The sequence below is a fragment of the Agelaius tricolor genome, unplaced genomic scaffold, assembly GCF_023055355.1.
Source record: "Agelaius tricolor isolate 1412-34295 unplaced genomic scaffold, bAgeTri1.0.p SCAF_64, whole genome shotgun sequence".
Classification (NCBI taxonomy): domain Eukaryota; kingdom Metazoa; phylum Chordata; class Aves; order Passeriformes; family Icteridae; genus Agelaius; species Agelaius tricolor.
Genome location: NW_027269324.1, coordinates 557,248 through 574,267, shown reverse-complemented (window position 1 = coordinate 574,267; position 17,020 = coordinate 557,248). Strand labels below are relative to the sequence as shown.

General features: G+C 55.4%; 2 protein-coding genes across 2 annotated transcripts in view; one reads left to right on the top strand and one right to left on the bottom strand.

Annotated features, from left to right (window-relative positions):
- LOC139605317 (uncharacterized) overlaps positions 1 to 17,020 on the top strand; it is an 850,331-nt gene that overhangs the window by 429,020 nt on the left and 404,291 nt on the right.
- Positions 258 to 845, bottom strand: LOC139605308 (olfactory receptor 14J1-like). The gene has a single exon (XM_071456670.1). It carries the CDS (start codon positions 843 to 845, stop codon positions 258 to 260), a length of 588 nt encoding a protein of 195 aa, XP_071312771.1.

Genomic DNA, 17,020 nt, shown 5'->3' with positions numbered 1-17,020 from the left:
TAATTAATATAATAAGTTATTGTGATGTAATTAATGACTTAAAATGATGTTTTCTTAAAAGTATATAAACTAGAGAACATGAAATATAAAAACATTTTCTTCTTTGATCCTAATCACATGTGTGTAGGTCACATCCAATCTAACAGTATCAGACAAGATTAATAAAGTAAAACAAAGAAAAAGAACCTCCAAAATGAAACCAACAAGTATCAAAACCAACTTTTATTACAAGCGATTTGCAGAAATTGGCCAGCAGTTTAATGTTTCTGAAACCATCCAGTCATCAATGTCCACACTGCAGCCTTGAGCTCCTGGTTCCTCAGGCTGTAGATGAGGGGGTTCAGGGCTGGAGGCACCGCCGAATACAGAACTGACAGGGCCAGATCCAGTGATGGGGAGGACATGGAGGGGGGCTTCACATAGGCAAATGAGGCAGTGCTGACAAACAGGGACACCACGGCCAGGTGAGGGAGGCAGGTGGAAAAGGCTTTGTGCTGTCCCTGCTCAGAGGGGATCCTCAGCACAGCCCTGAAGATCTGCACATAGGAGAAAACAATGAACACAAAATAGCCAAATGATAAACAAAGGCTAACCACAATGAGCCCAATTTTCCTGAGATTGGAGTGTGAGCAGGAGAGCTTGAGGATCGGGGGCACATCACATAAGAAGTGGCCCAGGGCATTGCCATGGCACAGGGGCAGGGAAAATGTATTGGCTGTGTGCATGAGAGCAGTGAGAAAGGCACTGGCCCAGGCAGCTGCTGCCATGTGGGCACAAGCTCTGCTGCCCAGGAGGGTCCCGTAGTGCAGGGGTTTGCAGATGGACACGTAGCGGTCGTAGCACATCACGGTCAGGAGGAAATACTCTGATCCAAGGAAGAACAGAAAGAAAAAGACTTGGGCAGCACATCCAGTGTAGGAGATGTTGCTGGTGTCCCAGAGGGAATTGTGCATGGCTTTGGGGACAGTGGTGCAGATGGAGCCCAGGTCAGCGAGGGCCAGGTTGAGCAGGAAGAAGAACATGGGCGTGTGCAGGTGGTGGCCGCAGGCTACGGCGCTGATGATGAGGCCGTTGCCCAGGAGGGCAGCCAGGGAGATGCCCAGCAAGAGGCAGAAGTGCAGGAGCTGCAGCTGCCGCGTGTCTGCCAATGCCAGCAGGAGGAAGTGCCTGATGCAGCTGCTGTTGGACATTTGCTGTGATGCCTTATCATGGGGATCTGTAAGAAAAGTAATCATGGAATAGTTGGGTTTGGAGAGGACTTGAACTATCCCAGCACAGCCTGGGGGCACTTTCCCCCCACTGCCTGCCCAGGGCTCTGCTGCCTGGAGCTGTCCCTGCCAGCAGCTGCTTCCCTGTGCCCAGGGCTGGGCCCTGCCAGTGCTGCCAGAGCCCAGCCCAGCCCTGGGGGCTCAGCTCTGCCCTGCAGAGCCCTCCCAGCTCAGGCATTGCCCAGGGGCAGCTCTGGCTCTGCAGGCTCTGATGGTAACGTCAGAGCAACCCTGAGGAGGCTGGAAAAGTAACACTGATGCTGCCTCTAAGGGCTGATTTCTGTCACTGCCCAATTTATTCAGATCTGAGAGAAATTTTTTTCATTTTTCTCAGCCTTAACTGAGAGATGAATATCTATGGGCAATTTCCGATCCAGGAAACCTAGAGCAGTAGATTAAAAAAGCAGGATTTTCCCTTTTATGCAGCCCCTGCCTCACTGTGCTCCCTGTATAATCTACTTGGAAATGTTCTGCAGTTAAATGCCATGCTGGGAGCAGTCCTGAACAATGCAGCATCCTCCCCACACAAGGAGAACACTCCCAAGCCTCACCAGCTGTCTCCTGCCACCCAGATCTTGTCCCCCAGTGCTGGCAGCAGCTGCCAGGGCTGGCTGAGAGCTGTCCCTGGCAGGCAGCAGAGTCCCTGCCACAGCACAGCGCCCTGGGCTGCAGGACCCTGCTCTGCAGGACAGCCCTGGGCACCCCTGGCTGCTCTGCACAAGAGACAAGCAGAGAATGTACTCACAGGCTCTGCAGGCATTGGCATGTTCCAGCTTGAGGAGATGGCTCCAGGAGCTGCAGCTGCATTGTCCTGCAGCCAGAGGTTCCTGTGCCAAGGGCTGGCAGTGATTGTGCCCCAGGCGCTTCTCAGCCCCTTCTCAGCCCTGACTGATTGAAGCTCTCTGTGCCTCTGTGCTGTGCCCGGGCTGGCTGCAGGCAGTGCCCCAGCCCTGCTGGGCTGGCACAAGAGCTGCTCATCAAGAGAAATGTGCTTTTGAAGCTCTTCTTGGTGACCAGGAGCTGCCTCTGGGCCAGGAGCCCAGCCCAGCTCAGCAGCACAGACACAGCACAAGGACTTTAATCAGCCTCTGGGGCTTTGTGCTCAGGCCCTGAACATCAGTCCCTGAGAGGGAGATGAAGAAACCTCTGCAGAACTCCAAGGCAGAATCCAACTCCAAAGTTTCTTGGACTTTTAATAGGTCCCACTGAGGGACACGACTGAGCAAGTGTCCCCAGGCTCCAGGCAGAGCAGAGAACTGCAGGCAGTGATGACAGGTGGGGACAAAGAGAAGCCAAGTCTTGGTGCCCTGGGGCACAGCAGGGTCTGTGCCAGCAAGGGCTGGGAGGAGACACCTTGTCCTGAGGCCCTGGGGCCTCCTGGCCCAGCCCCAGCCAGGCTGGGCACTGTCAGCCCCTTGTGCTGCCCTCAGCATCCCCCCCTAGCCCACATCCCAGTGGCCTCAAGAATCTGCTGCAAGGAGTCCCTGGGGAGCCTTGCTCAGCAATGGCCCTGGGGGCTCCTTCATGCTCCCTGCAGGGACTGCAGGTTTTTCAAAGGACTTGGGGTTTTGCTTTGGCCTTGGAGTCTCTGAAAGCTTTGTGCAATCATGGCCTCCAATTACCTGCTGTAATTAGTCCCTGGAGAGGCTTTGTCAGTAACACCACTCAGTGGGGCTCATTAATGCTTCAAGGTACTTCAGTTCTTTTAAGGTACTTGGTGTTTCCCTTTGGATCCAGACTCCTCCGGGAGAGGTTTGTGCAATCATGGCCCCAATTATCTGCGTTAATGAGTCCCTGGAGAGCTTTATACTGACACTCAGTGGGGCTCATTCATGCTCTGAGACACTCAAGGTGTTGAAGGTACTTTGCATTTTCCTTTCCACACTGAGTGTCTGAAAGGTTTTTGTGCCATCCTGGCCACCAGCTCTCTCCTCCAAGGAGTCCATGAGGAGCCTGTGTTGGACAGGGACCTCAGTGGGAGCCATGAATGCCTGGAGTCACTTTGGGTGTTTCCTCTGACTCTGACTCCAGGCAAGGTTTGTGCAATCTCCTCCCAGGCCCTGAGGTTCAAGGGCTCAGCTCCAAATGCACAGTGAGGCTCATGAGGATCAAGCAAGTCCTGACAAACCATGGCTCTGCCTTGATTTCCCTCTGCTCCTGTGCAGTTCATTAGGAGGGTTTCCTTTGAAAGTTATGGAGAAATAGCTCAAAGAGCTTCTAGGAAATATGTATTCCTATTTTAAAGGGTGTCTTTTATTGCTTTTCTTATTACACAAGAGGTGACTGCAGCATTCAGTGACTGATATTGATGCAGGGACTGTCCTAAGGAGCTCTGGCCTGCTCAGAGAAGCTGTGCCTTGAGCTCTGAGCCAGTGTGGACAACCTTGCTCCACGTTCCCCAAGCCCATGGTATCTCTCTTCACTCACCTGGGAGCTGCTTTGCTTGGAGAAGTGGCTGCACTCAGGCAAAGAGGGATTTTCCTTCTTTGAGTTTTGAAGCCATCTAAAACTCCTGAGTTTCCCCATTGCAAACAGACATCCTCCTCAAGTGTGTGCCAAGCCCAAGGTGCCACCAAGAGCACTCCAGCCCTGCCCTGGGCCAGCTGTGAGGGTGGATCATCATCCCAACAGGCAGTGGGCCATTGCAAGGGACTGTTGCCATGGACACTGCAGGGACCCCAGTGCTGGGTTTGGGTGCCATGGCAACCCCCATCAGTTCAGGTTTCCTTGGAAAGCAGCCCAAGGAGCCATTTCTGCAGCCAGGTTCCATGGCCCCTTGCCTGCAGAGCTGCTGCTGCCCTGGGCTGCCATGGCAACCCTGAGGACAAAGCGGTGCCAGGGCTGTTCCAGGTACAATTGCAGTGACACTCATTGGTGCCACCAGGTGCTATGGCAATGGCCACAGGGAACCATTCCTTGGTTTGGTGCCATGGCAAGCAATGCCCGGAGCCGTTGTGATGGTTGGTGGCCATGGAAAGCTGGCCTGGGCCCCTTGCTCAGGGCTGGTGTCAGTGCCCAGAGCCAGAGGGGATCCCTTGCTGGGGCTGTGCCATGGCCACCTGCCCTGTGCCGCGCTGGCCGCTCGGGCACCAGGAACCAGCAGCCAAGGGCACTGCCAGGGCCAAAGGCCAGGTCAGCCAGACAGAAAGGGGCAGCGCTGGGCACTGTTTCCATGGCAATTGGCACTGGGGGGGCACCTGGGTCACCTGTCCTGGCAGTTGCCATGGAAAGCCCTGGCAGGCACTGAGGGCACAGCCCCTGGCACTGAGACACTGCTGGGCCGGGTGCTGGGCACAGAGCTGAGCACGCAGAGATGGTTTTGTTCTTGCTGAGCTGCAGCACAGCCAAGGCCTGTCCTGCCCCTCGTCCAGCCACGCTGGGGAGGGGCTGGGGCTGCGGGGGAGCTTGGCAGGGGACACAGCCAGGACAGGTGACCCCAACTGACCCCGGGCACAGCCCAGAGCAGAGCACATCATGCTCAGGGTATGAAGGGGGGGAACAAGGAGGAAGGGGGGAATTTTGGAGGGAGGGTTTCTGCCTTGCCAGGTAACACTTAGGCAAGAGGGGACCCTGCTTCACCAGTGGGCAGGGTCACTACCAAAGACACAGACACCAACTGAAGGAATTGTGGCATTTATATCATGCACAGCTGCAAAGAATTACAAAAGGATAAGCTCAGCAAAGCACATCATCATTAGCAAAGAATTACAAAAGAAGCTCAGCAATCCATCAGAACTCATCATTACATTTTGATGACTAACCCCTTGGTCAAACACTAGAGGTGTTTGTGGCAGACAAAGATTCTGGCTGACTATCAAGGTACACCTTACAGACATCAGTAGTATTTGGTGACACCGTTCTTCATTCTTTTTTCTCAATCTCATTGGAGTTAGGAACAAGAATTCTGTTGTCCATGGAGCTGGCACCTTTTTAATTCCAGAATAATGTCCCCAGGCCCTTTGCTGTTCAGCTTTACCATGCTGTCTGTGGCTAACAAGGCCTGGGGGGGCCCTTTCCTCTCGGGCTGGAAGGGGCCGGGTCCCAGTCCCTGAGGGGCACCCGGGCTCCTGGATGCAATTCCTGTGCAAGTCCCTCAGTGTCATAGCAGCCTTCCCATGGAGCCCCGTGGATCAGAGCATTTGCCAAAGGGGCCCTTGGGGCAAACAGGGAGATTTGGTGTGGCAGCATGTGTAAAACAATATCCTGTCAGATCTACTTGTTCTCACACAGAACACTTGGCTGCAGGGACACATTCCCATTGTTCCTGCCCAGGTTTCAGGACTCAGAGTTGTCTTTCCCAGGAGCTGCTCCTTCAGCTGCCTCGGGAGGGCCATTTAGCCTCCGGACCCACACTCGGGCTCCATTATTAGGGCTGCTGGATCCAAACCCTTTATCTCCACAAACGGTGGTGATTGGAGCTGGAGCTCCTTTCTTCACAATCCTTCTTAAAATTGCAATATTGATAATTGTGCTACCCTGTCATGGGGTTGACTAATCCAATCCTGGTCACTATTGTTTAACACAATTCCTTTAATTTCTCCTGGATATCTGCAACAATAATTCCTCCTCTCATGACATGACCACTTTGCAACGCCAAGCTCGAGTGAGCAGTTATCAAATCAAAGTGTCCTGGAGGAATCTGAATTCCTGTTTCAGTATTGATAGCTCTCATTTGCTTTGAATTGCTCCTCATTAATTCCAATGCATGAAGGCCCAGCCCTGCAGCCTCTGGGCTGGCCCTGCCAGGGGCCATCACAGCCAGAACAATTTCCCAGGCAGCCCAAGTCTCACTGCCCATGGTTGGATTTGCAAATTGGGGGCAGCCGTGCACCGCCAGGGAGTTTCCATTTCCCCAGTGGGCCATTGTTAAGGGCATGGAGCACATCTGGGAGATGGGTTCTCCATGGGCAAAGGTTCCCTTCTCCTCCTTTTTTCAACTGCTCTTTTAACAACCCCTTCACCCGTTCAACCAATCCTGCAGCTTGTGCATAGTCTGGTACATGAAAAACCCTGCAGGCTTCATCACTGTATTTTTCACAGCAACAGACAAAGCAATCTGCATCACAGTATCAGCAAACCCTGGGAAAATAGCCAATTTCATCCCTTCCTCCTTTTTTCATTGTCTACAATCTCACAACGTTGACCACTGACAGTAGGGCCCTGGCCAATCCTGTTCTGTAGGGTATTTAGAGTTACATCCCTGAGCAGCCAAAGCTACCAAATTAGTATTGTCAGCACTATTTCACATTATTATTATTTCATATGTAGATATACATATTGATATATATATAGACAGATAGATACAGACATATATATATAATATATATAAATATACAAACATACAAATACATATATACATATATTAAGGTCTTATTATACAATAAATACATATAGTTATTTAGTATATTGATATTTCACTGGCACAAATGCAGCTGAGCTGAAGATTAAAACCTTCTTCTCTTGCTCCATGTGGGAGCATTCCAACAATAATTGTTCCTTCTGAAGGTGCTGTTTCCAATGTACTCTTAACAAATTCATCTTTGTCTGCCCAAACCCACAAGTTCTTTTCCTTTTCCATGTGCAATTTTTGGATGCATTTGAAGACATCCAGGGGTGCAGCCTCTTTTACCCAACTGCCCCACTGCTCCCACGGGGCTCCAACCTCAGCCCACTCCAGAGCCAGGGAACTCCAGGGAAGGGCTTCCCATCTGGGAATTTCTGATGGCACTGATTCCTCACATTGACATTGAACAAGTGACATTTTGTTGGGATCTGGCCAGACTGGGCCAGTTTTGTTTTGCCAGTGGGCAGGGTCAGCACCAAAGACACAGACACCAACTGAAGGAATCAGTGTCATTTCCTGCAGCTCAAAGCAGCAAAGAATCACAAAAGGAGCGGCTCAGCAATGCACCCAACCATCCCCACCAAAGATTGCCTGCAGTGATTGAGAAAGATCCAGCCCCAGTTACCCTCAGCCTTTACCATCGCCCAGACCCACACAGCAGCTGGGGAAGCTGTCACAGCCAAGGGCTGCAGAGCCACTCCTGGGCACTGGCAATTCCTGCAGGTGCCTCCAGCCCCAGGTGAGGCTCCAACCCCGCTGGGAGAGGGCCCAGCTCTGACAGTGCTGAATGGACAGACTGACAGCACTTCTAGTGTGGCAACATCTGCTTTCATCCTCTCTTGGGTTCCTCCCAAAGGCTGGCCAGGGCCCCAGGAGGAATCACGGGAGGTGACTTTGACCATGCAGCCCCAAACAAGGCCAGATGTCAGATTTCATGGCCTGGTCTGGCTTCTAAATACACAAAGGTCCATCCATGTTTCACTAATGAGTGGCTACATCTATCACAGTGCTAATGACCATGCATATCTCATCAGGGAGCAGATACAAAGATAACCTTTGCTTGGAAGGTTCATCCAGAGGCCACCTTGGGCTCAGGGCCTGCTGTTCAGGCCTCACTCAGGGCTGGTGTCCAGGCCTTGGCACTTCAGGGATGTGGTTTATTGCTGGGCTTGGCACTGCTGGGTGAGCGGCTGCACTGGGTGAGCTCAGAGGGCTTTTCCAACAGAAAGGATTCTGTGATTCCATGATTCTATCCACTGCATTCAGCTGGGGCTATTTTAGCAGCATTACTTTGCTCAGAAAGTCTCCTCTTGCCCAGCTCCTGTGGCCTGAGGCTTCAGCTCCTTCAGCTCCTGGTGCTGAGCTGCTCATGCTGAACGAGACCACTCGGAGAGACAAATCCAGTCCATCCAATTCCTTCTGGGACACGGAGAAGGGAGGCTGTGCAAACAGGAGCATTGTTTGCTGTGGCCTCCTCTCTGCCCTTCATGCCTTTCAGCGCTTTGAAGCAGCCAAGAGCTTTCTCCAAGAGTGCAATGGAGCAGCTGTTCCTGCTCCTGGCTCTGGCTCTCTCCAGTCTCTGCCCTTGCCTGCTTCTGTCCCTCTTGCTGTGCCCTCTGTTCCCCCAGGGCTGGCTGGCTGCTGCCCAGGACTGTGGCACTGGCCCAGATCCAGTGCTCCAGACCCTCCTTTCTGTGCCCTTGGAGCTGCCTGGGCACAACAGCCTTTTCCATCTGCAAGCTCCCCATGGACAGGGAGTGCCCAGCTCCGTTCCTTGCACAGCCTCCAGGAGCCCAGGGCTGCCATCTCAAGTCCCTGCTGGCACTGGGGGCTCCCAGGTGCCTCAGGCTGCTGTGACACTGCTGCACACGGGAGGGAACAGGGGCAGGGGCTGTGCTGAAAGTCAGCTCCATCTGCTGCTGCTGCTGCTGCTGCTGCTGCTGCTGCTGCTGCTGCTGCTGTGGGGTCATTTGTGCAGCCCTGGCCCAGAGTCAGGGATCAGATCCTGCCAGTCTCTTCCAGCCCTGGCTGCTCAGAGTTTGGGCCTTGGAGCCTCAGGTGGCCAAAGGCAGCTGCTCCTGGTCCCTCTGTGTGCCCGTCTTCAGCAGTGCTGCTCCATCAGTCTGTGCCCAGCAACGGGGAAAAGCCTCAGCCCTGCAGGGCCAGGAGCTGCCGGGCTCTGCCTGAGCAGCTCAGCCAGCAGGAAGGGAGCTGCTCCACATGGGAACCAGGAGCAAAGGACATTCTTTTTATAGGACATGCTTTCTATTTAAAGGAAAAAAAAAGGAAAAAGGAAAAAAATAGGTAAATTGTAAAAGATAAGAATAAAATCCAAGTGTTAGTGAAAAAACATAAAATAATGTTAGTGAAAAAAAACAAAACATAAATGCAAAGTTACATTCTTTGCATTAAGAGGTAAATGATCTTTTGAAAAAGAGAACTCAGTTATTTACATTGTAAATGTACTGATGGCATGGATCCATCTTACTGACCTCAGCAGCCTTTTAAAAGGTTTTGGGCTTTGTTTCCAACATTGGTATTTTAAATTGTGCTCGAAGCAAGAGGAAATTGTTTTGTGCCCTTCCAGCTCCAAGCAGGACTGGGAATGGAAACTCTGTCAAAGCCCAAATCCTTTAGAAGATGACCTTCCTTCTCACCCTGTGAATGAGCTGCACATTCCCTTTGAAACTGTCAGGGATTTCTTAAAGACACAAAGTCCCACTGACAGCTTTTTGCTCTGGTTTGGCAGTGCAGAAGGGCAATTCTCCATCCACCTGCTCCAGACTGCACTGCCTCAGGAACATGGCCCACTCGCCAGCTTTGGCCCACTCGTGGCACTTCTAGAGGAGGAAGAAAGTGCAGTTGCACAATTCCAGCCAATCAAGAAGGAAGAATGGGACAGACAAAAAAGCCTGTACAGATCCAGGCGTTCAGCTGGGACTGTGGAGAGTTTGGGTCCTTGCCAATTGGATGTGTGTCCCCAGCTGCAATCTCTGGGCCTGCAGCAGAGTCTCACTCACCTGCCAAAGCAGAAAGCTCAGGCGCTGTGCTCGCAACGGGCTCGTCTGATGCAGAGCTGTCAGAGCAATGTGAGGGCAGAGCCAGCCCAGCTGGGCCCAGGGCTGAGCCCAGCAGAGCCCTGGCAGAGCCCAGAGCAGCCTCAGCAGCCGCAGAGCCCGGCTGCAAGGAGAGAAAGCAGAAACCGCCCGTCAGCTGAGGGCTCCTGTGCCCTTGTGCCAAGGCCTGCGGTGCCCAGGCCATGCTGGCTGTGCCCAGAGCTGTGCCCAGAGCTGCCCATCCCTGCTGCCTTTGGCAGCAGAGCAGGAGGGCAGGACATGTGCCCAGCCTGCAGCCAGCCACGGCACATCCAGCCCTCAGCAGCTGCCCAGAGCAGGATGCTCCTGTGCTCGCTGCCATCTCCCAAAAGCTCTGATCCCACCCTGCCAAGCACACGGGGACCCACCTCACGCCAGCCACGGCTGCAAGAAAAACTGCTCCCAAACCATGGCCTCAGCCTTCTCCAAGGGCATGGCCCATCCACGCCACAGCTGCTCCCAAGCACTTCCCCATCCACACTGGACCACCTAGAACACTTCCTCTGGAAAAACAAACAACACATTCTTGAAAAGAGATTAGATGCAAAAAGGGAAAGCAAGAAAAACAGGAAAAACTCTTATCTCTGTCAGGACCTTGAGGAAGGCCCACCTCCTACATGGTAGGGAAAAACCCAGCCATGGCTGAGGGAAGCCCACACTTTCTCTCTTCCCCCCTGCACTGCCCCCAAAATCACGGTGATCCCAAAGCAAACAAGGGAGGCTGAGCAGCCCAAGCCCTTCCTTGCCTGCACAGCAAAGCAGCCCCTGCACAGGTTCTGGAGTCCCACCTCTGCTCCCACCATGGGGCTTTGTTTGTGTCGGGCTGGCTGCCCCAGCCCCAGCCCCAGCCCCAGCCTGGGGCACGGTGGGTGCTGGGGGCTGTTGGCAGGGCCAGGAGCCCACTCCCATTTAGTACCCAGCCCAGCCCATCCCCACAGCCCTGCCAAAAAGCAGCTGGGCAGCGACTGAAGGATGAGTTGCCCCAGCAAAGGGGGAACCTTTGCTTCCCAGCCAGGCTGGCCCATGCCCAAATCTGGCAGAATTTCCCCAGGTGGGGACTCATCTGCAAATTCCCTGTGGAGTTTGGCTTTGAAGAAGGTGCCAGAATCAAAGTCCATCACCTTCAGCCTCCAGTGGCCAGGCTGAGGAAGAGCTTCTCATCCTTGGTGTCATCCTGGCTGTCTCCAGCAGCAGCAGCAGCAGCAGCAGCAGCAGCAGCAGCAGCAGCAGCAGCAGCAGCAGCAGCAGCAGCAGCATCCCCACCCGGTACAGCTTCTCCAGGGGCTCCTGCTCCTTCCCTGGGGGGAGACCAGGCTCTCAGGGCTCTGCCCAGGGTCCCAGCTGTCAGGGAACCAGCACAAGCAAAACCAGCTTGGATGGCGGCAACCAGTGCTGGGCAGAGCAGCTCAGCTCCAGCACAAGGGCTGCGTGTGCCCATCCCATGGCCCCGGTGCAGTGACACAGGCAGCACAAAAAGGTCTGGGTTCCTCTGCTTCTCATGGCCAAGCATGTGTGGAGCTGGAACTTACCAGGGCCCTGGATACTCCAGGGACCTGGAGAACCATTCCCAGCAACTGGGAAAATCCTAGGTGCTCCATCCACCCATAGATGAGGTCTCCAAATTTGCCCCAAAAAATGGCTCAAGCTTTTATAGGCCAAAAAGAGCAAGTCCAAGTGACTTGATGGTATTTTTAGCCCAGAAAGCCCTGCAGCTGATGGCACACTTCACAATCAGCAGGAGACACAGCTAGGCCAAAGCCCAGACCTCTGCTGGGAGCCTTTCTCCTCAAACACCCTTCAAACAAACCTCCATGCAAGTCAGTTGGGAAAGTTTCTTCAAAGGAGACCTTGCTGGCACACAACTACACAGGGTTATGGGAAAGATTCTAAAGCAGCCACTCTGGAGTCAAAGAGCCAGCCCTAAAAGTCCTTGTCATGTGTTTGTAGCTAAATCCCACTTTGGGCGAGTTGAAGGAGTTTGGAATGAACTAGAGAGAAGACCTCTGAATTTTTTAGATGATGCCATTGCTTTTTCTTCTCTTCTACATAGACAGGAAGGGTGAGTTTGGCTCCCATCTCCACCGCATGGCTCACAGGGCAGCAAGACTTGTAGTTCCAAGAGCTTTGAAGGATTTCTTGGCCAAGAAGACATGGCCAACAAGGATATTTATGTTTTGGAGCCAATCCTTCAATATTTCCTCTTAGGGACTCATGCTCTCGGGGTCTCTAGCTGCTCAGAGTGACCCCGAGATAAGTTAGAAAGTCTCTTTTCCCAGCCCGGTGGTCAAAGAAGGAGTAAGAGCTCTTCATTTCTCGGTCTCAAGGTTGTTTCTTGTATCTTATCTATAAAATTCTTTCTCCTGTCCTGCCGAGGTCTGCTCAGCAAGACAGTCGAAGGCACTCTGCCTCCCCCGGGGCAGTGTTATCTTTTTCTACTAAAAACAACTACCTGTACAATATTTACAATTACTTTCCCATACCTATCATCTACGTTAGACAGTGAGCTTCTACTCTAAACCAATCGAAAAGTGCCAACATCACAGCAGAAGATGGAGGCCAAGAAGAAGAAGGAGAAAGGCTGGACATGCCCACATTCCTCCATCTTGCCCCCTGAAGCCCCATTCTAAAAACCCCCAAAATCTATTTTTCCACTCTGTGATAAATTCCCTTTCATGTTGTGGCTTGTCATTCTTCATACAAGGTTGGGAATTGTTTTTTCCAAGGGCTAAATCAAAGGCACAGGGGTCTTGGGCTCTGTGCCAAGGTCTCTGAGCCCTCTGACAGGGTCTCGAGTCCTGCAGGGCAGCCCGAGGAATTTCCTGGCTTCCCACATCATGCTACAGTGGAAGCTTCCTTAGCCAATCATGCCATGACGCAACAAACCTACAGCACTGCATCCTAAACTTCTTGTTTACTATTGTAACTACTTGGATTTTTTCTAGATCTGGAACTCTAAAACTCTAAACATTCCTCCACTTCAACTTTCCTCCCCGTGTCTCTGCTAGAAACTAGAAATCCGCATTCTGGCTTCCAGCACCTGAGTTCGGAAGCCCTTTCCAAGGTCTCAGATCAAATCCTGGGTTTAATTCTAAGCTTTGCTGACAAGACCAAAGGTCTGACATTTCTCTGGATTTGGCTTTCCAACAACACTGAGATGCTGTTAGTTGCAGAGTGCCCGGGATCTGTCTTGCAAGTCAACTCTGGCAGGAACAAGGCGGCTGCCAGGGGGCTGCTTGTGGCCTCTGACAGCCCCATTGCTCAGGGCTTGCCAGCGCCCCAGCCCCTCAGGCCCTGCCCCAGCCTGGCCAAGCTGCCCGGCAGCAGCGCCGCAGCCCCACAGCAGCTCCAGAGCAGCCCCAGCCAGAGGCATCTGGGAGCCCTCAGCAAGGCAGCCAGCAGCAGACAGGCAGGAGGGCACGGATGGCGCTTCCTGCCTGGCACAGGGCTTGTGGCCATCTCCAGGCACCGCTCTGGCAGGGATCCCCGCAGCTCCGGCCCCTGCCCAGCCGCTCTGTGGGCAGCACAAAGGCTTCAGCAGAGCCACCACAGGCCAAGGGGCTTCTGGCCATTTTCCCTGCAGCACTGCATGCATGGGCAGCATGCTAAGTAGAAGCAGGCTTTTCTCCACTTTCCCTATGCCCTACGAACCCTGGGCAGTAAAGAAAATCTCCTGAGAGTGTGTATATTATAACATGGTATATATTTACATAGGGTAAAAGATAGAATGGAAGAAAAGAAAAATCTTAAAGAAAAGTAAAAATCCCCACTGGCTCAGGCTGCCCCAGCAAAGACAGCCTCCCGGATCAACTGTCCTCAGAGCTCCAGCAGTGCAGCCAGCCGAGCCGTGACAGACGAGGCCGAGTGATCCATGCCCTGTTCAGCTGGTCGTGCAGCCTCTGGAAGATGGAATATCGCCCACTGGCTGTTGCTCGGAGGACATGCAGTGTTTCAAGTGCCAGCTGTGACACGGCACTGCTCATGTCCTCTGTCAGGCGTTCCAGGGCTGCAAGAGAGAGGAACAGAGCCATGGTCAGATGCCGGATCTGCGGGGAGCCGAGGAGACCCCCTGCCAGGGCCATCCCAGCCGGCTCTAGCCATGGCCAGGAGGGAGCAGGGAGCAAGGGGATCAGCCCGAAGCTGCTGGCCACCAATGGCCCACGTGGCCCTGAAATCTCCGTGTGCTCTACCCCCAGGAGCAGAGCCCTCCGCAGCCGGGGCAGGGTTTGCAGCTCTCCCCCTGGCAGCCCCTGCTGCCAGCCGGCTGGCCTCACTCACCAGTGCAGATCAGCTGCAGCTCTTGCTGCTGCCCCCTCAGGTGCCGCCCGGCCATGCCTGTGAACACAGAGCCTGTCACGGCGCCAGCAGCACAGCTCCCTGCCAGCGGCGCTGCCGGCGCTGTGGCCACACGGGCTGCTGGCCCGGCAGGGCTCAGCCCGGCCCTTGGCACACGCTGCCGCCCCAGGGCACGGCTGCCAGAGGGCGGCAGCAGCAATGCCCAGCCAAGGCGGGGCTCCACGGCGCCGGGCCCGGCTGGCGCTGCCGGGGCAGCAGGCGGGGCCGGGGCCGAGCTGTAGCGGGCCGGGGAGGGAGCCCGGGCTCGTGGCTCACCCATGAACCTGATGGCCGCCTCTCGCAGGGGCTCCTGTGGGCTCTGCAGGTAACGCAGGGCCCGGCGCAGGTGCTCGGCCGCTCGGCTCCTGTCCTCTGCCAGCTGCAGAGAGCGGCAGGAGGGAAGCGTTGGCGCGGGCTCAGCCCCTGGGCCGGGCGCTGCCTGCGCCCAGCCCCGGCCTCCCCTGCCCGCACAGCCCTGAGGCGCGGCCAGCAGCCGCTGGCCAAGGGCTCCCGAGGGCAGGGGGCAGAGGGCCGGCTGCTGCCCGGGGAGCCGCGGTGCCGGCCCGCAGCCCCACCGGGCCGGGGCTCCATGGGCACCCGGCTCGGGCCCACGGGAGCCTGGAGAAGAGCCCCCGCGGCCTCTGGCTGCAGCAGCGGGCAGGGGCACAGCGGCCCGGCCCCGCACACTGAGCACCGCCTTCAGGGGCCTTCTCCAGGCTGAGCCTGGGCGTTCTCGGCTTCTCTTACCAAGCACTCGCCAAACCTCCATGTCTGATCCACCTGGAGCATTTGTTCGAGATTCCGCCTCTTCAGGAATCCGGCTGCAGAATGCAGCGTTTCCCGGGAGGCCTGGAGAGCAGCAGAGACGCGGTCTTGGCCCCACAGGCCAGGGCACAGGAGCATCCCAGTGCCGCAGCCTGGAGGAGGCTGCAGCCCGCAAGGTGCCAGGGCAGAGGCAGCCCAGTCCCCTGCCAGGGGGACAGCAGGTGGCCACAGGTCCTCACCTCAGCAACAATCTGATTCTCATCATGGCAGTGGACGTAGAGTGGGACCAGGCTCTGGTGCACGTGGGACTTCAGGGCCTTTCTTCCATCTTCTGTTAATAAGTCCAGCATCTCTTGAAAGACACACATGGAGCTCAGCTGCACCCGGATATCATCCTGTAGGAGAGGAAGGGCAAAAGACCTCAGCATCAGCTGCTTCAGGCCCTCCAGGGCACAGGCCTGCATCTGCACAGGGCACCAAGTGTGCGGGCAGCAGCCGGCGGCCGTGGCTGTGGGCACAGAGCCTTACGTGGTCAAAGAGTGGCAGGAGCGCCTCAGCCAGCTGCAGGGCAGTGGGGGTGGCTATTGGGGCACCCCCAATATCCAGGAGCAAATATCGGAGTAGAAGAATGGTCATCCTGATCATGTGGCTATCATTTTCCTGCAGGAGCTCCACAAGACTTTGGGTCAGGCTCCCCATTTTTTCAGCCTGTGCAGAACACAAGTTTGTGAAAGGCCAGTCTGCTGCCACAGGGCCCAGAGGCCAAAGGCCTGTCCCAAAGCACTGGGGCAGCTGAAGCGGGAGGCAGGAGAGCTGGGAGCAGCTGCCCCAGGGCCCCAAGCCCAGGCAAGGCCAAGCGACGGCGTTGCCCGGCCCCACGCTGCCTGCACGGCTTCAGCCACTGCCCCCCTCTCACCATCAAGGGATTCTTGCCCAGCACTACCAGGCCTCTGAGTGCCAAGTAACGCCTGGCCCTGTGCTGGCTCTGCAGGTTCTGTGCCATGATCTGCAGAACACTGTCACTGCATTCCCTCAAGTCCAGGCACTCGAGGACCTGAAAGGCACAGGGCAGTGACAGGGAGCCGGCCGGCAGGAGCCCGGAACCGCACAGGGCTGGGCCCAGGCAGCAGCACAGGGCACGGGCACCGTCCTGGCAGCTGTGCCTACGAGAGGGCAGAGAGCTGGGAGGCAGCGCTGGCCTTGAGGCTCACCTCCACAAGGAATGCCAGGGCAGGGAAATCCCAGTATGGCATCTCTTGGCCGAGCATGGTGAGCAGGTAGAATGCAATCCCGGAACAAAAGTGTAGGGCTGAATGGGAAATTTCTCTAAAAAGAGGAAAAAGGAAACAAGACCCTGAGCCAGTGGGGCAAATCTCTCCCAGGAGTGACTCACAGAGTTCTCATCTTTCCCCACCACCCTTCCAGCAAGGGGACCTGAGCCACTCGGGAGTTGCATTCTCATGGGCACCGCCTTTCCCAGCCTTTTCCAGTCTGCTTGGCTGTCCCACAGTGACAAGGCCCATGACCATGGAAACTTTGCAGGACACCCCAGGCACAGAGCACAAATGTCAGAGGCCATGGGGAGAAGGGGCTCTCACCTGGCCAGCAGAGCCACGGCAAAGTGGTGGGTGTCAAGAGAGAGCAGCGTGTCCCAGCCACACCTGCGCTCCATTGCCACCACCACATCCTCACAGCGCAGAAGGCAGAGCAGGGACTTCAGGGTGCGCACTGCAAACCTGTGTGCACAGCAAAGGCCAGGTCACGCTGGCAGCACTGGCTCCTTGGCAGGCCACGTGGCAGGGACAGGAGGAGTGGGATGGAGCACCTGTTGGGGCTGGTGGCAAGGCCGTGCTCTTGCTGGCATTGCTTCCAGAAGGCATCGACCTTCTCTGGCATCTCCAAGGTGCTGGAGAACACTTGGAAGAGCAGATGCACAAATAGGCGGGGGAAATACACCTTCAATATCCGTGGCAGACAGGGCACCTGCAGGATCTTCCACATCACCACGGTTGCCTGCAAGGAACAAAGGCCCCCGAGACAGCGCTCAGTGCCCAGGCGTCCGTGTGGCAGGGCCCGAGCGTGGCAGGGAGAGGCCCGCAGAGACCTTGGCAGGGGGAGCACGGGGCCTGCTGGGCCTGAAGCTGCGCCTGGGCCAGGTTTCAAGCCAGCGCCTGAGGCAGGCAGATGCAGTGGGGGAAGGAGGATGGAGAGCTGCT

Coding starts and splice junctions, on each gene's coding strand:
- LOC139605308 (XM_071456670.1), bottom strand. CDS start 845: ATGTGCTACGACCGCTACGTGTCCATCTGCAAACCCCTGCACTACGGG.